This window comes from Camelus dromedarius, chromosome 13, assembly GCF_036321535.1.
Source record: "Camelus dromedarius isolate mCamDro1 chromosome 13, mCamDro1.pat, whole genome shotgun sequence".
Lineage (NCBI taxonomy): Eukaryota > Metazoa > Chordata > Mammalia > Artiodactyla > Camelidae > Camelus > Camelus dromedarius.
Genome location: NC_087448.1, coordinates 29,620,647 through 29,643,502, shown reverse-complemented (window position 1 = coordinate 29,643,502; position 22,856 = coordinate 29,620,647). Strand labels below are relative to the sequence as shown.

The 22,856-nt window shown below is 39.0% G+C and overlaps 1 protein-coding gene across 1 annotated transcript in view; it reads right to left on the bottom strand.

Moving 5' to 3' along the window:
• DACH1 (dachshund family transcription factor 1) overlaps positions 1-10,689 on the bottom strand; it is a 396,950-nt gene extending 386,261 nt beyond the window's left edge. The window contains exon 1 of the mRNA XM_010978779.3: positions 9,325-10,689. Coding sequence (XP_010977081.3) covers positions 9,325-10,190 — 866 coding nt within the window. The 5' untranslated portion in view covers positions 10,191-10,689. The remainder of the gene's footprint in view (positions 1-9,324) is intronic.
• Between the last annotated feature and the right edge of the window lie 12,167 nt (positions 10,690-22,856).

Sequence of the window (22,856 nt, the reverse complement as noted above, 5' to 3'; positions counted from 1 at the left end):
TGGCAAGGGGGTTTAACTGTGAAATGTCATTCATGAATACTACTTTGTAAATTTCCTGAGAATATATAGTTACTAAATTTGGGAGCTAAACAGGTGTTAACAGAAAGAAAAATCAAATCTGACCCAGAAGGCTCCAATATTAAGGTTTGAATTGGGATCAGTTCATTCCTTTCCCATGGGGTAACTTGTATAAATGTAATTCTATGGTTTCATAAAAGCAGGTCAAGTTTCTTTCCCTGGGGGTCTTTTGGCAATTTGAAGCATGGAAGCACTGTTCCTGGCTACAAGTTCAAATCTGCATGTACTGTCAATGGTGTGAAGAAAAAAAAAATCTGTGAACAGAAGGTATGCACATATATTCATCTTTGATTATGATACGTACTCATCAGAAGGTCCTTAGAAGGTAAGAAAAAAATTCTCAGAGCTCACAAGTCATAAGTCATAAAATATTTTGACACCATTTTTACTAACTTACACGTGCATACCAGATGATGCAAGGAATGTGAAATATTTTGTTTTACTTAGATAATGAAATGCAAAGATTAACTTCTTACCAAATGTCATTTTACAGTTACCAAGTGTTTTTTTTTTTTAATTCTTCAAGCTTTAGATAAGGCAGAATCTTTCAAACAAGCACTGTTTTATAAGCTTCTTTCTACTTTGCAAATAAATGCATGCATGCTTGCACTTTTACCGATGACGTAATGACTTGACAAATGCCATGGAATGATTGAGTAAGTAATTGATTTCCATTTAACTGGACCTCTACCAGGTGTTTTCAAAGACAATTACAGTCCACTGAGAGAAGTGGTAATACACATCTCCTTATGTAGACCTGCAGATTAACCCATTGACCTCACGCCTAACTCATCTCATTGATGGCAAAGCTTTTAGAAGAACAATCTTTTTTTCCTTAGGTTATGAAATTGTTTTCCTATCATTTATCCACTGATTTCAAAGGATATGCTTGCTCTAAAGTGCAAAAGAAGCAATGAAACAAACCAATAAAAGAAATGGTGCAATGACATCGAGCACTTTAAATGTTATTCAATAACGTACAGATACTAGTACTAATAGTTTAATATCTGTTTCATATAATAAAATAATTATCAGATATATTTTTCATAGATAATTAAGAGTATATCTTAATTATTATAAAAATAGAGGTGTAGGAAAATTAAAGTTGTTTTAATCACTCTCCTAATATCATATAATGTTGTATTTATAATTATATTTTATAACATTTAAATGTAAACTCCGTCTCTCACCCCAAAATTAATTTTAAATATAGTTTTCTACTGTCATTCAGCAGAGTCGGTTTTTCATGTGTTATTTTATATTAAATGAATTACAGAAAGCAAAATTAAGCTCACTTTATAAGCAAGTTGTTTGTCCTCTGGCCCTATGCTCTACATGCCTCTCTTGTGGATGTGGATGTGTGTGTGTGTGTTTATACATACTCATTACATGTATGTAAAACTTTTTGTAAAAAAGATATTATAATTACTTAAGCATAAATACATAGACTGCAAATGGACTAAGTCAACATAAACAAAAATATCCACCAGAAAGATCTCTAAAATACTGATAAAAATTTTACACTTGTTGCACACACAAGAACATCCATCCTAGCATAAAATGTGTGACTGCTGCATTGACAACTAAAAGCACTCCAAGTTATCCACTTAAAATCCAGAGGCACTATTAAACTACAGACTACCTAACTCAAGACATAAATATCATTTCCAAGAATCAAACTAAAAAAATCAGATATTTTAAATGTAAAATATGAATTAATACTGTTGAATATGTCAGTATATTTTAGCAGAGCTGTGATGGGTTCAAAGATAAGTCACAGCTTCAGTGATTTGTTCATACATAAACAAAATGTTTTACAAATACAAGCCTATGATAATACAGCCTGCCTACTCTTGCTATTAATACAATTTCAGAACACAATCCGTTTAAGATTTTAACAAAATATTTTGTTTGCTTGATATGTGAATGTAATGAAATATTTCTTGATTAACATATTCTAGAGATTTATTGTGATTACTTTTAAATGACTATATCCCTTAAATTGAATTAGCAAGTATTTACTGCAAATGGTTGTATGTGCTTCCATAAAATAATTCCCTTTTGACTAGTACTTTTTCCTGATATACTTTATTTGGCCTTGAATAAAAAGTTATTTTTTTCTGTTGTGACTGGAGAGGTAATCTAATTACTTAGAAATATTTGATACCATATATAAATTCAAAGATAAGTTACACTGTTACTTTTTAATACTTTTTCTATCTCTCCATTCATTTATTCTAAAGAAAGGAAAATATTCCTCAGTTCTTCAGTGTTACTAACCAAAAGTAACCAATCTAATCTGTTTCCCATTTCAGTATTTCCTTTGAGAAAATCATCCTTGAAAAGCATATCCAATTTTTTTTGTCAAACTTATATACTACATTCAAAATCTACTGTAGGATTATTATAAATCTATTTATAGTTAATTTTAGTCTTCAAATCATAGTAGGTAATTTTTATTTCCTGCAAGAAACATGCAATATATTCTAGATATTGTATTCATCTTAAATAATGACATGTTTTAGGTGCTTTAGTTAAACTGTTTTTTTTTTTTTAATCACTACTCTAAAACTTTTTTTTAAAAGCAACTGGCTATTCAGTGTGTTGCTGTGCTGCACAATTTTAGACATTTCAATATATTTATAAGCACACAAATAAAAGATCAATTAAATACTGATATAGTGAGTTTTCCAGTTTAGGAAGTTGTCCTTGACAACCTTCACTCAAGTCACGTACACTTAAATGTGCAAAAGAATCCCAGCTTGATATCCTGGATCAACTCCAAGCTGAAAATGAATCAGAGAGCAACAGGGCCACACCTTTAACAAAATTCAGTCATCGGACATTTCAGTATCCAATTTGGAAAAACCTACATGCAATTTTTTTTTTAAAATCAGTGAATTAGAATCTGCTTATTATAAAGTAAATCTAAGTCAGAATACACAGGAAATTTAAAATGAACCTCGTTCAAGATCCCTGATTTTGGATCAGGCAGTGATTTGGATCAGGGAGTGATCTGGATCATTCTCTATACATGATCATATTATATAATCATTAAAATAAACGTATATATTTAAATTGGACATGTATCTGTAACAGACACACTCTTCAAAGATTCTCAGAAACCTTCCCAAAGTAAACAGATGCATCAGAATAAAATGAATCACTACTTAATCTAACAATAACTAATACTAGACTGAATATAATAACGAATTACTAGACCAAATATAAATATACAGTCCTTGGTGTTCTTATTTTCCAAAGAATTTGGTAAGCTTCCCTCACTATTCCAATTAAGCCATTTCTGTTACTGTGATATAGTCTAAAAAGCAAATCTGAGCAATTAAAAGTTATTTTAAAGGACAGCTACTGTCGCGAAAAATTACTTTTGACTGGGAATACGTCTGACAAATTGAGAAGGAAAGCAAAGGAATTTGACACTGTGGGCTCACAGAACCTCTGCTATGCCTGAGAAATATGTATCTGTGCGGATCAGAGCCTTCGGAATTCCACTTATCTAAGGCTCCATTGGTGGGCTTTTAATTCAGGGTTTTCTTCATTAAAAAATAAATTACTGAATATAACAAAAAACAAAAAAGGAAAAAAAGGCTCTTTATTGCAGTCCGTAAGCCTGAAAATATAAATGTATTTTAAATGTATTCTTAGCTAGAATTTTTAGTTGCAGCATTTACACACACACACACACACACACACACACACACACATTCACACACAAACGTGTATATATATAACTGACCAATCAGAGTGCAGTAACTCAGTAGTTAAGAGAATGGCACATGCTGGCACAAGGTCATTCTATTCTTATAACAATTCAAACATAAAATGATAAAACTTTATCTTAAATGCATACTAAAATATCCAAATAGTTAATATCATTTTTTTTTCACATTTTGGGGGTCATTTTAAATGTATGTAACTTGATATGACTTTTTTCTCCCCACTGGTGAACCATTTGAAATTGAAATCCTTGAAAGATTAAATTCAGGCAAAGTTGAATTTTTCTAAAGAACCAAGTAATGAAAACCTAAAACCAAAATGTTTAGTGAAATCACCTGTACCTACTTAGAAGGCATTATTTCAAACTAATTTCTTCAGACAAAGACTCAAAAAGGGACAGCTTACAACCTGTGAGAGTTCCCTTTCTTATTATATTTTGCAACACGTGTGTTCTATGTTGCTAATACAATGCAATTTAAACGATTATTTTACTTGATCAACAAAGGCAATTGTATGAAACAATTTAGTAAAATAACTTAGAAAGATAAAATAATACTAATTGACAAAGTACAAATTGTTCCTAAAATAACTACTTGGTTGCACATTAAGCTAATTTACAAATGCTACTTACATTCCAAAAACAAAACATAAATGAGAAACAATACAGCATATTATGTTTCTTATGCTAGTGAATCACACATGGTAAATCACCAAAGAGTAGAGTGATTTATGCTCAAATCCAGCCAAGACTTTAATCAATATTGGGTGTCACATCTCAGGAGGCTGGGGGTGGTAGTGAGGCGAAGAGAGAGTGGCTAATATTGGTCTCAATAATTTATATGCAACTTCCGTGAAATGTAGTAGATTAAACAAAAAGCAGATTTAGACTAATAAAACAAAGTTTAAAAATTCTGTATTAAATGCAAACACAACAGATTTCTGTCCAGAAACTGACCAAAAACAAGCTTGCCTCGTAGTTTATTTTACCTAATATTTGAAACCGCACAAAATAAAATATTGTATGTGCAAATCAAACCAAGTGTCTTGGAGCATTAACTAATCATCTGTGGAGTTCAGAACGTAAGCTATCTTCATCTTCATAACTATGTGCACTTTTTACAATAATGAGTACGATATTACTGGGGACTAATGCCAAGGAAAAAAGCAAGTTTGAAAGATACTGTCCAAATAACTGAAGAATTTGTATTTTGCCATTTAATTTGATTAAACAAGGTAAATCTGAGGTTAGAATATTCTTAGATTTTACTTCTGTATTAATTATTAAACTGCAACTTACTAACATTTAAAAACTATGCAGAAGTAAATGATGAAACCAAACAAACTTTCACATTTTAGGCCTTACTCTTCTCATTATGCCATATGCTTTTTGAAATGTTATAAAATGAGACATTAGGCTTTATAGGAGCCATTAATTGACGGTAATACGAAAACTTCAAAAGCACAGTCTCTCTTCATTTGAAGTAATTTTTGAATTTCTCTGTGCCAAGTATCATAATTATCTGTTAGAAGTGAGTCTGTATTGTATTGAAACTTTCTATATCGATGCCTAAGTGCATAAGTCCGTGCCACTGAATAGCATGCAATGGAGGAAGTGTTAAATAAATATAGACTGGTTCAGTTTGCCATGTTTATTAAAACTTCTGACAAAAAACTGAGCCAAGAATTGGAAAATATTTTTTACTTCTTATACTAAAACTGCATTCATATATTACCACTGAACAAAAATAGATGTGTAAAGTCTTCCAATTTGCTGTCCATAGATGGTACTTTTAAGACAAAAGAATACTGTTGGTGAATATATGTATATGTATATAAAATGTCTGCTAAAACAGAATCTATTCAAGTTAAAAACTCACAGATCTAGGGCTACATAGGACCCAATTCACAGTCTAGTTTGGAAGATCCTGAGACTAAATCACCTTCTGGCAGCACTCAAAAAAAATAATAATAATTTTTGATGACAAAATAGAACAGAGTCACTTTTTATTACCTGAATTCATGGAAAATTGAATTCTAACCCAAATCTACAAACAAGCAACTGACTCAGACAAACAGAGACTTGACCATGTACATAATTACTTTTCTTTTTTTGTTGTTGTTTAATGGTTACCAGTTAATTAAGTGACCTCTGTTGCAACAGCCAAGTTTATGCAACTAATGTTTAGTTTAAAAATAATAATTGGAGGAAGCTGATCAAGGTCAGACTTTGTCCTTTGACAACTTTTAAATATATTTCCCTACATTTTCTTTCATATTTTGAGACCCTTATTTAGCTTTACTATCAAGGAGGTGACAGTCTCTGTTTCATCTCCTTGTGGTAATGACAGATGGCTTCAACATTTATTCTAGTTTTCATAGATAGCGCACTGATGCAATAGCCCCAAGCAAATTAAATCCACTCCAAGGTTTGTTACTAACTTACTGAATCACTTTGAGCAAGTTTATGAACCTTTCTTTTTTGAACATCGTTTTGATTCCTCGGATTCCCTGGTATCTGAATGCAATTAAGAGATATAATCAGATACATGTTTTGTGAAAAGCTGACAGTGTTAAGATTTGATGTTTCTTACACACTATGTACATATTATATTATATAGTTTGCCTTTTTGCACAGTTTCTCTTATCTTCTGTATAAATTATTCCTTTAGATAGTCTCTTAAGTAGCCAGAGGAGAAAGAAACCAGACTGAAAGAAATCAATATATACAGATGAATGAAAAAGGATCTTAATAGTAAAGGCATAAACTGGACTTGAAGGAAAAGAGTAATTTTAATTTTGTAAATTCAAGATGGAAAGTATTTTAGGTATTGCTTTCAGTGTTGAGAAATAAGACAATAACACTTGCAATTATCAGTAAAAATAATGCATCACAATACAAACAGTATATGTTGGTGAAAGGGAGTTCGATGATAAGTTTTCTACTTTCTTAGTGGGAGAATTAGGGAAACCTAGGCAGACATCTGCAACTACACATCTTCAGTATTTGCATATATTTAGGTTTGAGAAAGTCTTGCAGTTGATAAAAAATCAAATGCAATAGTAAATCAACAAACTTACCACGTTTAACTTTAACCCGAAACAGTTTTAGAATAACACATTCAATTGTAAAGTATTACAACCAGGTGACTGAAATATAGAGTACTGATGAGATATTTTTGAAGGGATAAACAGTTTTACTGGATTTAACTTATCTTGGCTCTGAAAGTTTAAACTCCAGAGCCTTTGTTAAGCTCAGGGGAAAAAACACTTAAAATTCCTTTGCTAATAAATTTAAGAATATTCTCCAACCATATGGTGAGGACTTCAATTCCAAAATCTAAGCAGAAATTTCAGGGGAAAAAAAAAACACAAAACATCAAGGGAATAATTGTAAGAGGTGTAACGCTACCTGTTTTACATGGATTAAAACGTTGCAGTCTTTGAAGGAAGTTTTCTCTAGTAATTTTTTGTGTACTATGTGAAATGGCCATTAATTATCCAGTACAGTGTGTGCTCTAAGAAACACAAAGATTCAAGAGCAGAGTGGTTTGATTACTAAAAAGAAAAACAGCGCTTCACCAATTCACTGGATAGGTAGACAATTTTATCACAATCATATCTGAACTGGCTTCAAATTTCAACTAGCATTCTATACCAACTCCGTAACAATATTCTGCCCTAATTCGAGTACTTTTAACAATAGATTTTTGGCAAATACTTTATCTTCTGTATATCCAAGGATTCCAATTATCTCCATAAATGACGTTTAGTGATCAAGAGTCCCCCTCAGTCATTACTGCCACCTGTCCAGACTCTTGGGCACGCGCGCGCGTACACACGCGTGCGCTCTCAGCATTCATCCAAAAAAATAGTAGAAAGGAAGATTCAAAACCTAGATACACATACGTGCCTTGCAAAGAGTGTTAAATAAACATGGAAAAGAGTTTCCGGCTAGGTCAGGATAGGACATTTGCTGGGATGGAGTCGATCGTTTTCGTCTTACAGCCTTCCAGGGGCACTAGCCAGGAATCTACCTCCAAGGAAGAAAGAGCTAGGGGCTCACCCCTGGTTTCCTTCTGGTCTAGTCACTTTTTTTCCTTCCCGCCTCAATTTCCCTAGCTCTACTAGGGGCACACACACAAAAGGAGTAAAACTCCGTTCTTTCTCCCCATCTTTAAACTTGTTTGGAGAGTACCGAAGACTCCGCACAAATTTTGCGCACAGTTCACACGCGCTCACTTCTAGTCTCCAAGTTTCCCTACTCCGTTTTTTCCCGGCATCTCTGAACCTTCCGTCTGCAGCCAACGGTGGTGACTAGGCGGAACAGTGAGAGTGGGTAGAATGATAACTTCTACCCCGAAACTGACAAGTTACCCCACTCCCGCCCCCTCTCGGTAGATCCTCCCCCAGTGAGCATTCATTAGCATAAAACTGGTTGGGCCAGACTCCCAGGCCCGCGGCCTCCAGGGTTCGCGCGCTTGGCCGGGCTTGGGAAGCCACGGCACAGGGCATTCAGGTCCACAGAGCATCCCGGTGCAAAACCTGCACCTGCTCATTGCGTGAGCTACTAACCCTAAAAAGAAAAAGAAAAGGAAAAAGAAAAGAAAAGAAAAGAAAGGACAGTTTGAAGAGAGAGCGAGAGAGCAAGCTGTGGTCTTTCTTCCCAATTTCTCCAGTTCATTTTCCAAGTCTCAGGCACCCAGTCATCTCCCCCTACAGAAGGAACCCTGCCGGTCCGCTCGCATCTGCCCGGGGGCAAATGTACCCCTTTATCTTCTTTGCACACGCACAGGCTCGCACGCGGACACACGCACACACGCGTGCACACACACAGAACCCCTCCCCTCCGCGGGCTTGCCCCCAGGGCTTCGGGGCTTAACTCAATGTGAGTCCCTCGGGATGGCCCCGGCCTCTCGGCCTCTGGGGCCGTCCCCCTCCCGACCTCCAAGTGACCCACTCCCTAGACTACCTCACGGGCCCCTCACCCGAAGCGCGTCTTCCCGCTCCCTGAACCCTGCCGGGCAGGGTCACGACCTCCCTCCGCCCACGAGACGCCACCCGGCGCCTCAGAGCAGCCCCGCGGGTGTCCTGGGCCTCGCGGTGGAACCCGGGTCTGAGGGAGCGCGCCCCCGGGCAGCCGCGCTGAGAGGGGTCCCCAGGAATGGCGCTGTGGCCCCTGAAAGAGCGGTGTCCTCTTCCTTCCCGCCCCCTCCGCCCCGAGGCGTGGGGTTCGTTCCCTCGTGCCACAGCAGCCGAGCCCCCGCGTCCGGGCGAGCAAGGGGAGGACCCGGCCGGAAGAGCGGGATCTGGGCAGGGTGAGATGCCAAATTCTCAGACGGTGGGGAGCGGCCGGCAAGCCTCGAGGAAAGGGAGGAGAGGGCTGCGCTCGCCGGGGCGCGCGGCTCGCGGGCGCGCGGAGCGAGCGGGGCCGGGGAAGGGAGCAAGGGAAAGGCCGGGAGGCGGGTGGGAAGGGACCGCGGGTGGCGGAGGCTGCCCCCCGCTCTTTACCTTGCGTTGGTGCAGTCATTGTAGAGGGTCTCGAAGTCCTTCCTGGAGATGAGTTTGCAGCGGTTCACTCCGGGCTGGATGGCGCCCAGTCCCCTCAGGATGCGAACCTGTTCCACATTGCACACCACCGGCGTGATCTCCAGCCGCTTCAGCTTGGTGTAGACCGTGTGCAAGCCCCCCACCAAGTGCTTCAGGAACAGGTCGAAAGCCTGGGGCAGGCAGATCAGCTCGCAGCCCTCCACCGTGAAGGAAGCCACTTTGGCCCCCCTCAGATCCACCATTTTGCACTCATTATTCTGGGGGGTGTTTTCCACTGGGGACGGGGTCGAGTACACGGGTTTCCCGGGGAGGGGGCCGCAGCTGCTGCTGCTGCTGCTACTGCTGCTGCTACTGCTGCTGCTGCTGCTACTGCTGCTGCTGCTGCTGCTGCCGGTGCTCGCGCTGATGGGGGTGCTGGAGGCGCCGCCGCCGCCGCCGCCAGCGCTAATGCCGCCGCCGCCGCTGCCGCCGCCGCCGCCGCCGCCGCTCGCGGTCGCCAGGCTGGGGTTGCAGTTGCTGCCGCCGCCGCCGCCGCCGACGCCTCCGTTGCCCGCGCCGCCGCCGCCGCCGCCGCCTCCGCTGCCGCCGCCGCCGCCGCCGGTGGAGGTGACTGTGGCTGCCGCCGCCGCCGCCGCCGCCGCCGAAGCGATGGGCTCCGGCCGGAACAGAGTTGGCCCTGAGGACGCCGGGGGCCCGATGGTCGGAGCCGGAGACGAGGTCGCCGAGGAGGTGGAGGTGGTGGTGCCAGAGGAGGAAGCAGACGTGGAGATCGGGGGTTGAGGGGGGACCAGCTGGGTCGGAGGGATCAAAGCCGCCGGCACTGCCATGGTCACATATAAGGGGAAACAGAAGGAGGAGAAGCGAGGGGGAAAAGTTGCCACACAGCCCGGGGAGGGCAGGGGGGAGAGAGGGGGGAGCAGGAGCTAGGGGACAACAACAACAACAATAACAACAACAACTCTGCGAAAGAACGAGGAGCAGAAAGGGAGAGCAGGGGGAGAACAAGAGGTGAGGGCAAGAAAGAGCGAGCGCAGGAGGGGCGAGCGCGAGAGGCGCTCTGGAGAGAAACGCACAAAAGTGTCCCGCAAGTCGAAATGCGAGTCCTCTCCGGGGGCTGGGATCGGGGGCTGGCTTGGGGGGGGGTGGGGGCGGGGAGGGTCGGCTGTTGTGGTGTGGGTCCCGCTCTAGCACAAAGTTAAGGATGAAGGTGAAAAGGAGGAGGTTTGAAGGACTTGGGTTCTCCCTGGCAAGTACATTGATCAAAGATTGAGAGGGGAATGACAGAGAGAAAATGAGCTGAAAAGTGCAGGCTGCCGGCTGGACGAGTTGTTGTTGTCACACGGTGCAGAGGGGAGGAGCTCCGGAAACTTGAAATACCCTTTGAAGCCGCAAAAACCTCACTCACTAGTATTAACCCAAATTATCCAACCAGGAACTCGGAGCAGAGACTCCGAGAGAGCGAGACCCAGGGAAAGCGAGTGAGCGAGAAAAGGGGGGTGGGGTGGGGGGGATAAGGAAAGAAACTAGGGGAGGGACGGAGAGGAAAAGCCGGGACAACCAAGTGGCGATCGGAAAGGGAGAGGGAGATCGCCGTCTGCTTCTCTTCTACTACCGTTAGATTGCATGTCTTAATATCCCATGTCGTCCGCGAAGACTCGTTATTTTTTTCCCCAAAACCTTCTAAGCAATCGTCTACCAACTTAAAGAGGAGCCAGAGCGCTCCGAGCTCTCTTTCAAGGATTTAGGATTGATCTCCGCTCGTTTTTCCAATGAGCTATAAAATGAAAACACGTCCCCTCACTTCTCGATTTATTGAGAAATTATTTTGAGGAAAATCCATATGCGAGCAAAACGTATGTTTTATGCATCTGATTATTTTATCTGTGGAGTAAATTATTTATTTGTATAAAGGTAGAGAACATTCCAGGAAAGTTTTAAAGTTGTGGGGGGAAAGTCAGTCTGAAATCACCTAAGAATAATAGAATGTTCTGTATTCAGTTCCTTAATTCCTAACAGATTAGGGAAAGAAAGAAATGCTTGCCATGATGTGGATGGTTCAGAATAACTTTACTTTCGCCCCAAAGGCAGGTCAGAAATGCCTATTATACCAGAGAATTCGAAGAGATCAGGCACCCTTGAAGATTTAGGAATTGGGGGAAAAAAAAGAGCACACTAATTTTCTTACCTAAAACTCTATAATTAATTCACCTGTCTTGTTCAGACACCAACCAGCCTCACGTCCTTTAAGACCCAAGGCTAGTTGCTAATGTGTTATGTGAATAACTATATATATATATATATATATATGTATATTATAGGTAGATATATATATATATACACACACATAGTATTTGAAAAGTATCCGTGTATTTTGGGAAAGTTCATCTCAGTTTGCAGTGAAAATATGTTTTGTAAATAATGAAAAGAACAAAAACAAAGCTTATTAGTTGACTTGTAAAGGCAGAAAGGGTAGCTCTACTTAATAAACTTAGGCTGACTTTAGACTCACTATCTTTCTCCTTGCCCGCCTCTCTCTTTCTTCTCTTCTAACTTGTTGCATGAAGGTCTTATTTATTCAAGAATTTTTGACCAACATATGATATAAGCATAGGTCAAGTCTGTTCTCTGTTTGTATCTCTAGGAATCTTAAATAATTAGGCTTTAAATCTGTCTGCACATGTTCATTAACTTCACAGGATAGAAACAATGCATTAGCATTTGACAGATTTTTAAAAGAAACTATTAGCATTGGGTTCACAGTTTAGTGTTGAAATTATTATCACATTTCTTTTTATCATTTTAATTCTTTAACCTTTTTGAAGTGTCGTGTCAAAAGGTGCAGGAAATATTTATAGGGAAATATGGCACTATTGAGTCATTTGTCTAAGTTTATGCTAAACTTTTTGAGGCACAGCTGTTGTATCAGGAGACTTTCCTGGGTCAAAAGGATTCAGCAAATTGATTAGTGCCAGAAAGTAGATTAATGTCACAAAGATAGCTAAAGTTTATACCATTGTTTTGCCTAGTTAGCCAATATTTTAATATATTCAGAAATAGTTTATGTTAATTTTCACTCTTCTTATCTGACTTCAGTTAAAAATAGGTATTGGATTTATCTCATACATCAGAACACTTCTCTAAGTGTTTACGTCTAGTTGGACACTGTTAACCTTTTAAAAACTACCAAACTACTATGGTAAGGAGTGGAGGTGAGGAAGAAGACTCTTAAGCCCTGAGAAACTAGTTTTATTTTGGAATCGCATGCACAACTTTAATCAACTCCGTGACAGTTTTAAAAACGCTAATCCAGTTTCTTTATTTTAAATTCTAGAGCCACAAATAGAAAAAAAATCGAAATTAAATGCCCCGAATCTGCTCTTAGCAATCTCATTTCTCACATTTCTTTAAACTGTCATTCACCCTGTACCTACCACATTCAGAAGCCACGGACAGGAAGTCATGATAGCTGACCAAGCTATAATCCCACCCAGCTTCAGAGCAAACTCCAAATTTTCTGCAGGGAAACCTGCACCTCCCAGCATGCGCTCCACTCAGAAGCAGGGCTTGCGTTGGGGGGAGATTGCCCCCACCTGAATGGGAGCTTTCTGTCCCACCCCAGCCCCGCCCCCGACCCCCTACCTCAGGTCTCTAAACCGGTTTTAAGGAACTACCACTTGCCCCTTTGATCAAACAATAGGATTAGAAAAAGCATATAATGCAAATTAAAGTATATAGGAAAGAAATGCCTCAAAAATATTAAAATTTCTTCTTTCCTTTTTTTGGGGGAGAAATATTACCAGTGATGAAGGCAAACCATGTTTCATAACAGCAGATAAGTCAACTGCCCAGATTTCAAATTCCCTCTCTTCCAATCACATCTTTAGCTTTCAAAGCTTTTGTCTTGTTTGTTTATTGTTTTACATCTCTGGCTGCTTCAGGTGCTCTCCTTCCAGCTCCTCTTCTCCAACCTGCACTCAATTTGCATAAGCAAAACTCAAAGTACTGTAACTGATATTAGAAAAATCTCCCTGTGTTTTGTGAAGACGTATTGTGCTGAAATCAATAAGACTGTTTAAAATTCAAAGACCTGCAAATCGTTCTGTTTGTCCTTTGATAGGGCCTGTGCTGATTAAAATGCTACCAAGAAAGCTTAATTGCTGCACTAATTAAGAAGTCTTTAATTTCTTTCCTAGGATATCGTTTGAAGCTGAGCTTGTACCCGTTCAGGGAAGGTATTTTCTTCCCTCCCTCTGCCCCCTCCTGGCCCCTCCCTTCCCCTTCCCCCTCCTTCCGTGCCCCTGACGATATCCCTGTGAATGAGAACAAATAGAGAGAGTGGTCTCAGGGCTCACCATCTATTACTTAACAAAAATCGGCACAGGATCCAGAGTTGAGTGCAATATGAAATGCAGTTTTGAGAAGAGCTGTAAGGTTGCAGGAGACAGGGAGAAAATACAGAGTAGCTGTTGTAGCAAAAGTCCCGGTGTGTACCTGGATGACAGCAGGCACTTTAGCCCGAGGATGAGGGCATCCTATTTGGTTAAAAGGGGCAGTAACCAGGAAATGCTTCTACTGAAACAGGGAAATGTAAAAATATACTTTCAAAACCTGTGGTTTAAAAAAGAAGAATAAATCTGTAGAAAGGTGGACTTAGAGTTGGGGTTTGGTAAGTATCATTTTATTTTATGAGTATAAAAACAGGAATTCTGTGGAGATTCATTTTTGACCCTTTTTATAACCCAGGGAGGCATAGGACTGTATTACATCCATTCCATCCTTATCTATTGACCTATTTTATTCACTGATTTCTCACGTGGGGAAACTGACTAAATGATTTCGCAAAGCTTTCTCTGTAATCAATAGTCATTTTTAAGGTTTATTCATGCTGCATTATAATGCTGGTAAATGACTGCGAAGCAGAAGATTGTAAGATACAAATATTAACAAAGCGGGATAAGTCATGTCTTTAAATCTTTAGGGTTTCAACATAGCAATTGATATAGTTAAGGCTGAAAATGTGGATTTCATAGAATATAAAAAAAAACTAAAATGATTGAGTAACTTAAAGGCAATACCTATGTGAATGTTTCTTGAATATCTCAATTTCCTGAAAGCTTTGAGTATCCTCTTTTTATAGCATCCCTATATGAAACAGAAACAATTTGCAAATACCCAGAAAGGGCAAGAAGAAAAGGTTTATTGCAATTTTATTCTTTTAATTTTTCCCTGAGTTCTACTGGAAGCATGCACAGAAAAATACAGATGTATACTTCTGTATATGTACTGAATTCCTTTCAGTGACAGGACAAGGAGATAACATGCTTAATAGATTCAAAGGGAGACTTACCATTCCGAGCACGACGTCACTCTAATTATGTTTACTCTAATTGAAAGCAAGGTTTTTGGGAATCTGAAATTACTTTCAGATTTTTTTTTTAAATAATGCAAGTGGATCAAATGTTGATCACAAGCATTTCAATCTTTCAAAATGTATTGGAAAATTAAATGAAAAGTGGAGTTTGGTACAAACAATGCCCCAGGGCAAAAAACAACTAACACTAGATTTTCCAGTCCAGCCATAACACAAATCAATTTGAGCGCACTTCTATGGCCAGACTGCCAGATTGTTATGACTGCTAATTCACTCAATCAAAGAGTGCATTAGCACACCCGGCACAAATAGCTTTAACAATAGAGTGCACTTCGGAACAACTCTAAGATATATCACAAAGAAGAAGTAAAGAGGAAGATCATTTTTACATCTGCATATTTACTAATGGACCTGTTTCCTTAATAGAAAGAAAGAAAATAAAAAAGACAGAGACAAACTTCAGGCAGAGGTTTATGAAAGAGCTATCCAAGTTTGGCAAATCTAGAAAGCTATCAGGGTACCAGTAGTTGACTGACTTTGTTAAACGTTTCTCAGGAGAGAGTCCAAAATTGATGTTTGCACTTCAGTAGTAAATCATTGAAGATGGAGAAATTATGCCAAGTAACTCTCTCAAGCCTTTTTAACTCAGACACACGGCCTCACCAATCAGCTCAGCAGATAAACCCTGACTGCCTTAAGCAAAGACTTCTCCACTTTGACACTCCCTGTCTCTGCCCTCCCCACTGAGCGTTCCAACTTCTGACTTAGTGTCTCTCACTTCCACTGTCTCCCTGTCTTTTCCAGTCCCCTGCCTTTCCTCAGGAACAAGGGATAGGACTTTTATCTCACTGATACATTCTCTAATCAGGTGCAGAGGGCTTGGTGATAAATTCTCCAAAGGACAGACGGTGGGGAGCTAAAGGTGTACACACCGTAACTTGAAGTGCTCAAACTTTCTATTACAAACTTCCTTCTCAATATAGAAGTGGTTAAAATGGTGATAAATAACTCTGTTTTCCAGCGTAGAAATGCATGGACTATATAAATGCTTACTGAAATTGTATAGTAAGTATCTATTCAAATTCGGAGCCAAATGGCACAATTTGGCTTCACTGTTCCTCCTTCCTTCACCTTCTATTCTCACCCCCTTTTCTCCTGGTTCAGAATGCAGGTTGACATGTGGCCCAAAATGCTTTGCTGGTTATGGAGTGTCTTGTGAGAAATCTCTAAACTCATGTTAGGAGAGAGAGAGTAGTGGCCAAGGAAGATATTTACAAAGAAAAAAAAATTACGCCATAATTGTTTTCCTGACTCCAAACTGCATCATTTCCATGACAAGTAGTCAACTCTTCATGTGAATTTAGTTATACTGGTCCATCATTACTTACTTCCGGTGTTAAGTGTCCTAATTCCATCTGTGGGTTGGTGTTCAGAGTTGCACAGGCAAATATTTGATAATAATAATAATAATAAAAAAAGAACACAGGGAAATCATTTTAGAATCAGATTGTAAAAGGAAGCAGTGACAAGAATAATAGAAATTGAAATGGATTCCCTTCATCTCTTAAACCAGGCTGTTGTGAGAGGAATGGCAGATTCAATTGAAGTAAGGTCAAAAAGCTAGACAGATATTCCAACCTCTAGTTTTCTAGTAAATATTGTACCTTTGGTTGCATCTTTTCATATGTGGCATTTTTAAATTGTCCTACTCCCTTCTCTTTAAATATTCCAAAATTCATCTTTTCCTAAAGATCAGCATTAAAATGAATGAATGGCTTGAGGGACACATAGTTGGGAATAGGGGTGGAAAGGAGTCTTATGTAGTGTAAATGGCTGTTTAATATTAAGACAAATTATCATGTAATTTTGCAGTGTTAGGAAAAATGTATTAAACTTGATGGTAAAATTTCTACTGATTCACTATCTGCCTCTCTATTGTTGTTGTTTTAACCTGTTATCTTGGTTCTTTTCCTTTCTCTTTGCTTTATTAAATAAAAGAAGAGGTCATTGTCCACCAAATAGCCTATAAAAATTGCTCTATTTGAAGTCAGAAATTTCAAGGATTGTTGAAAAAGAATAAACTGTTTATTTATTTATTGCCCTTCAGAACAAAGAGTTTTTTTTAAGTTGAAAGAATAACAATTGCCACCTTCCAGCTCGAGATCTTGTATGTCAAGTTTCAGCCCAGAGCAAATTTTTACAACAAGTTATAAACCCCCTGTAACAGAGGGTTTATTATAATGGAAGTGCTGACACAACCTTAACTATAGCGTTGTAAACGGCTATGCTATAATATCCATTAAGCAGAAAGAAAAATAAGCTGGCTGATCAATAATTTATACAAAGAGTACCAACTGCAGACATAATAACTGTAATGTTTGCAAAGCAATCTCTCTGCTCTCCAGGCTTAACAGTAAACGCAAACTAGCAACGCTGTTAATTTCCAACTCCTACAGATAAGAATACAAACAAATTACTTAAAATTATATTTTGCTCAACATTTAGCATGCCTCGATGGGATAAAATAAAATTTAATTATGATGCAACTTCTGCCGGATGCAAAGCTGTTTTGTTTTCCAGCCCATTTTATTATGAAAGGACATTCATTTGGAACATCAATTATAGGGAAATAGTATGTTTCAAGGAGTTGACTTGGGTCAGGCAGGCTCTTCTAAGAGTTATTCAGACATGGAAACAGATTGACACTGTTTAACTTCAAAGAAAGTTACAGGGTTTTACAGAGCCACAACCTGAAATACAATCCTGCCAGCTCTGATCCGAGTCAACTGTCAGTAAAAACACCTTGTCATAGGGTTCATGGGAAAAAAGACCCTGGCTTGGGAAATGTGGCCATCATTAACAACCAGTGAATCTTGAAGTGCTCAATTAATGGTAAGCCTCTTTTGCATGAAAGGGAGGTATGTCATTTCTACCTAATAAATGCAGAGCATAAAATGTGAGCCTTATTTTCTTTTCTGGAAAATTGTGAAATACCAAATTTAGTCGATGTCCATATTTATTACCGCTTTGCTTGTGATAGGGCCTGCGTACGAGGAGAGTGTCATGGTGATATTTTTGTTTTTGTTGATGGCTTTTCAAGCAGGAGAAAGGAGATTTGAGAGGAGCAAAAGAAGAGAATAGGAGAATTGAAAGATCCCAAAGTAACCACTATGTAGTACATCCTGGAGGTCGAACCAGACTGTATGTTTCTGAGGTTCCCATGTCTATCCATCTTTTTGTCTGTTCATTTCCTGGGGGTGTGTGGAACCCAGTAGAACAGAGGGACGTTGCTATCAGAGTTGTAAAATGGTGTATTACCCTGTGAGCAGTTGCGCTTGGAAAGGAACCAGTAATTTATATGAGAAGTGTTTAAGATTGCCTGCTCAGCCAGTGATCCATGCCAGGTCAGTTCCAGTAATGCCAGAAAACAAAAGGAGGCGCACATGCCTGGGAAAGGGACACCTTATATGCCTTAAGAGCTTGGGAAGGGAAGCACTAAAATGCCATTTTCTCAAATGAACTGGTCGTTACCATTTAAAATCCTGAGGGCTGTGAGACTGGGGAGGAGAGGAATAATTTTTCTTTTGACTTAACAGGGCTCTGAAAGACTAGTTTGCAGGGGGAGGTGTTTTGTTGTGATTGTCTCAGCCCTGTGCTTCAAGCCAAGGTTAAAATCCTGAGACAGAGGTGCAGTTTTGAACAATGGAGCAGCAAAGGATGAACACGACTTCTCTGCGAATGGACCTGGCTCATTTGAAACTTAGAAACTGTTTCACAAATTACCAGTACAGTTAGTAATACAGCCATCTCCTAATAAGGGCTCTGCTAGGTTCTAAGTTGTCCTTGTTTTTTTTAACTTGAATTGATTTTCCCAGGTCAACCCCGGACTCCAACATTTTTCAGGAGAGGACTGTGGGGTACTGGCAGGGTGTTATATAAGAAACTACTTTCTAAGAATTCTTCGCAGGCCTCCTGATTCTTGTTTAACATAATCAAAGTACTGACTGCGTGTCCTGGTATTGAGGGAGAGGTGGCCTGACTGCCACCCTCAGCCTCCGGCTTTCCCCATACGTTGTAAAGTCATTTTCATTTTTGAACCAGAGTTCGGTTCATTCACATGTTCAGCACTGCTTGACTTGTGTGTTTCAGGAAGAAACTAAAGAAAAGGACTATTTCCTTTATAAGTCAGAGTTTATCACTCATTGATTGGCTCAAGATTCCGCACATCCAGGAATCTTTAGAGACAATAACTTTCACCATGCATGTCATCGGGTAAGGCAATTATCTTTTTCACTTGTTGATATGTTTCTCTTCATGTGGCCTCAACTCATTTCGAGCCCTTTTGGATAGCTAGTCTAATACTTGGCACTTGAGGGTGCTCACTAAAAGTCAGCTGGGTAATTAAAACTGCTGTTACATTATGCAACCCCTTTCCTTTGTCCCCAAATTGTGTAAACTGCTCATTCTGCAAATCATATATTGTTGGAATCAAACCAGGATATTGAAGACTAACAAAGTTTCTGTTATGCTCATTTCTGTTCTAATGTACAACTAATTTAGGAAAATTCTCGAGGCGAAAATCTAGAGATGCTAATAAATTGGGTTTCAAAGAGCTGGAAAGGAGAATCTTAGACCTATAGCAAAAACTTGTATCTGAGACCCATAAAGATAGAATCTTCTTAGTCATCCAAGGAGCCACTGAGAACTCTTCATCAAGACTGAAAATTTACGTGAACGTATAATCTGAACGTATACTCTGAACGTTATACAGATGATGAAGAAAAGTAAGTTTGTGTATGGAGAATTTTTAATTGAACACTGCTATCCCTTTTACGTTCAAGACAAAGCTCACTTATATTTGTGTACTGAGTATATAATGGTTGCTGAGGATGTAAAGAAGAAAAAGATATTCATCCTGATCAGAATTTCATGTGCTATCTCATTTGAGTCTTTGTACCATAATGTCATTGAAATTGTATGTTAGGGAATCTGAGTGTCATCAGCTCCCAGAATTACAGGTGTCATCCTGCCATGTCCCCCTTCCAGTGACCATGCTTGGCATCACAAATGATTCTCTGCTCTTTTCCTCAAAGCTCAGAGGTCAGAGGCAATCTCAGAAATATTCCCAGCATGGGACTGTGGGCAGCCTCTCACCACCAGTCCTTTGCACTCATCCCTGATCTGGCAAAAGAGGAAACTGACAATTAGCAAAATATGAGAACTTGCCAGGTACTAGATTCAAGTCCTCATTGATTTTTTTTCCCTCAACTGTCTTCCAAGGAGACTTTTTTTGATGTAAGCAGAGGAAATTTTTTTTTTTCATTTCCTATGTAAGGGAATTAAAAAAATAATAGACTGGCCCAGTTGGATCTAGACTCATTCTTCTCTGCTTATTTCTACCCCTGATGGTGCATTTCTATAAAATCTAATAGGGCCACAGGATGTGTTCTCAGTGGCTGCTTAGATGTGTGTGCTCACGTGCTACAATGCATTGTGATTAGAATGGAGAATTCTTAAAAAAAAAAAAAAATTGGGAGTAACACTTATTTCAGGAACAAGATTTTGAGATCTTGAGAAAGACTTAACCAGTACATGATGTTAGAAAGTTAGGCAAACTGCCAAAACCCCTGAGGATCCTTAACTTTTGTGATTACCCTCTGGTTTCCTTAGGTTAGATGGCAGCATCCACCAATAAAAGTCACCTGTTGAAGTGCTTTGCAAAATCAGGCATTAAACTAGCAGTTGATTTTATAAACACATTACTTATCTGTCGTCTCTTACTAGCCTTAGTTTGCTTTCCACAGGGGACTAGCCAACCTCTTTCTCCTATCCTTTTCCTATCCTGATTTCAGAAAGGTCACTCTACTTCTTTTCCAAGAGATGATTCAGGGATCACTCACAGCAGCTCCCAACAGAGCAATACCGTGCCCTCCTCCTGCCCCATTTAAATTGTCTGAACTGCATGGCTTTCTCATTTACTCTCCCTTTAGAATGAAGCTGCAAAGTCGAGAAGACTTGAATGGCCTTGTATCTTCAAAGAAACGCCTTGAGCTCTGGAATGCAACCAAGTGGGAGAAACCACTGAACACCAGGAAATGTCAACAATGCCTCAGGAGCATCTGGGCAGGTGATCTGGACCTTTAGGTATTTTTTAGGACAATGTCATCAACTCAGCCGAACAAGAAAATGGGTCTTTTTTCCCCACAGGAACTAACTTAACTGATTTTGAAACACATTGATAACAGTGTGTGCATCAATTTAAGTACATACTGACCAGGTGATTCTTTGTTGTACTTTTATGCAAGTGGTTTGATTGACAAATTGATGACAATTATTACTAAAGAAGAATTAAAATTTCCAAGAGTCTGAATTTTGGCCCTAATAGGAAGCTTTAGACCTTGATTGAATAAAGCCTTAATAAAGACATAAAATCAAACCAATTTTAATAGCTACAATTTATTTATACTTATTTATAATCTATTTCAAGTTTAACTTCAAGGGAAACGAAAATGTTCCCAAATACTTTATGCCAAGAGTAATCATTGAAAGTTTAATTACTTCTAAGCACAGAATATGAAAACATGGAATTAATGATTATAATTAATAAGCTTCATTGTAAATAAAATAGGTATTAGATGGTACAATCAGTAACTAAACAAACAGCATTTTTTTTCCCATGGATAACAGCTGTTTTTTTAAACAATCAGTATTTTACATGCAAATATAAAGAAATAAACTCATGTCTTCCATGTGGCTTTTAATCCTAATATTCAGGAATAATCATCATTGGTTTCTTGTTAAGTTTTCTTAGCCAAAATGTTCTCCTAAATCTGACTGCTACGTGTTGAGAATCCAAAAGAAGCCTCCCAATCAGAAACTGTTGAAGGTAAATAGACAAAGTGATGCTTATACACACTGGATTTATGTCTGTTACTATGATTAGCCACCAGAAGACATATGGCATTCAAAATCAACAACAAAATAATGCTGTGTTTGAAGTCCCCTAGATGTGAACGGCACTTACTCTGATCATTTTTAAAAATCATATTTTCCATAAAAATGTAATTATATTGTTATTGTTTGATCACCTCTTATTACCATGTAATCAATAAAATATCTTTTCATAGTTGTTTAGATACACAGAAACAGTTGCAAGAAATTTGTTTACAAAACACACACATGCCCTCACACATGCCTGTTTTTAGAATTTTCAAAATAGCAATTTCTTCTTTAGATTTACAGTCTATAACTCATGGGACTTTGGGTGTCCAAAAATTATTTACTTTTTGTTTCCATTTAAGTAATTTTAATCTAAAGGCACTTACTAATCATAACAACACTGCAAAAGTTTATTTTGTAAACAGCTTATTATCAGCCTTTGTTTTCTGATACAATGCTTTAAAAATATCCTCTGTTGTATAAAGGACATTGTTGCAAAAAGGCAGCTCAAAACTTGTCCTTCCCTTCCTTTCATTGATCTGTTGCCTCTTAGGTAATACGAACAGCTGTCTTCCAGCTCACCCACAAGCAAGCAGAATATAATAATAAGGTTGTGTTACTGGCCTGCATCTACAAATGATTATACAGAGGCTGCCAGCTCTTTTCCATTAAAGATAAGGTAACAAAGATACCATAGAGAAGAAAACTGGTTAGAAAAACAAGGCAGTGCTTCTGACTTGAAGATTTGGTTAATTTCTCTGGAAACTAGAGTTTCTCTTTCAGTGGGGTTTCCAATAAGGTGAAGGTGCCCTCTGTAGGAGACTCCCAGTAAATGCTACTTCTTTATATTTGGGTGACATCATGCAAGTTTCCCCCACCCCTTTCCAATTTATAAACAAACAAACAAAAAACAAATGCAGTACTCTGTGTTAACACATGTTTGAACTCATTATAAATCTTAGAGGGAAATTAGTATAAAGCCCACCATCAGCTATGCAAATCTAGTGCCTTTTCACAGTGAGAGAAATTAAGCTCTGAGAAAGCTGTAAAGCACGCTCGTGTTTGGTATTTACTGACATCCTGGTATGTAATAGGATGGGTACTGTAAATTCAGTGGACTGGCTAAAAGCAGAAAGACAGAACGTCTTTTCTGGCACAGTTGAGTGAAAAGTGGATCTAAATA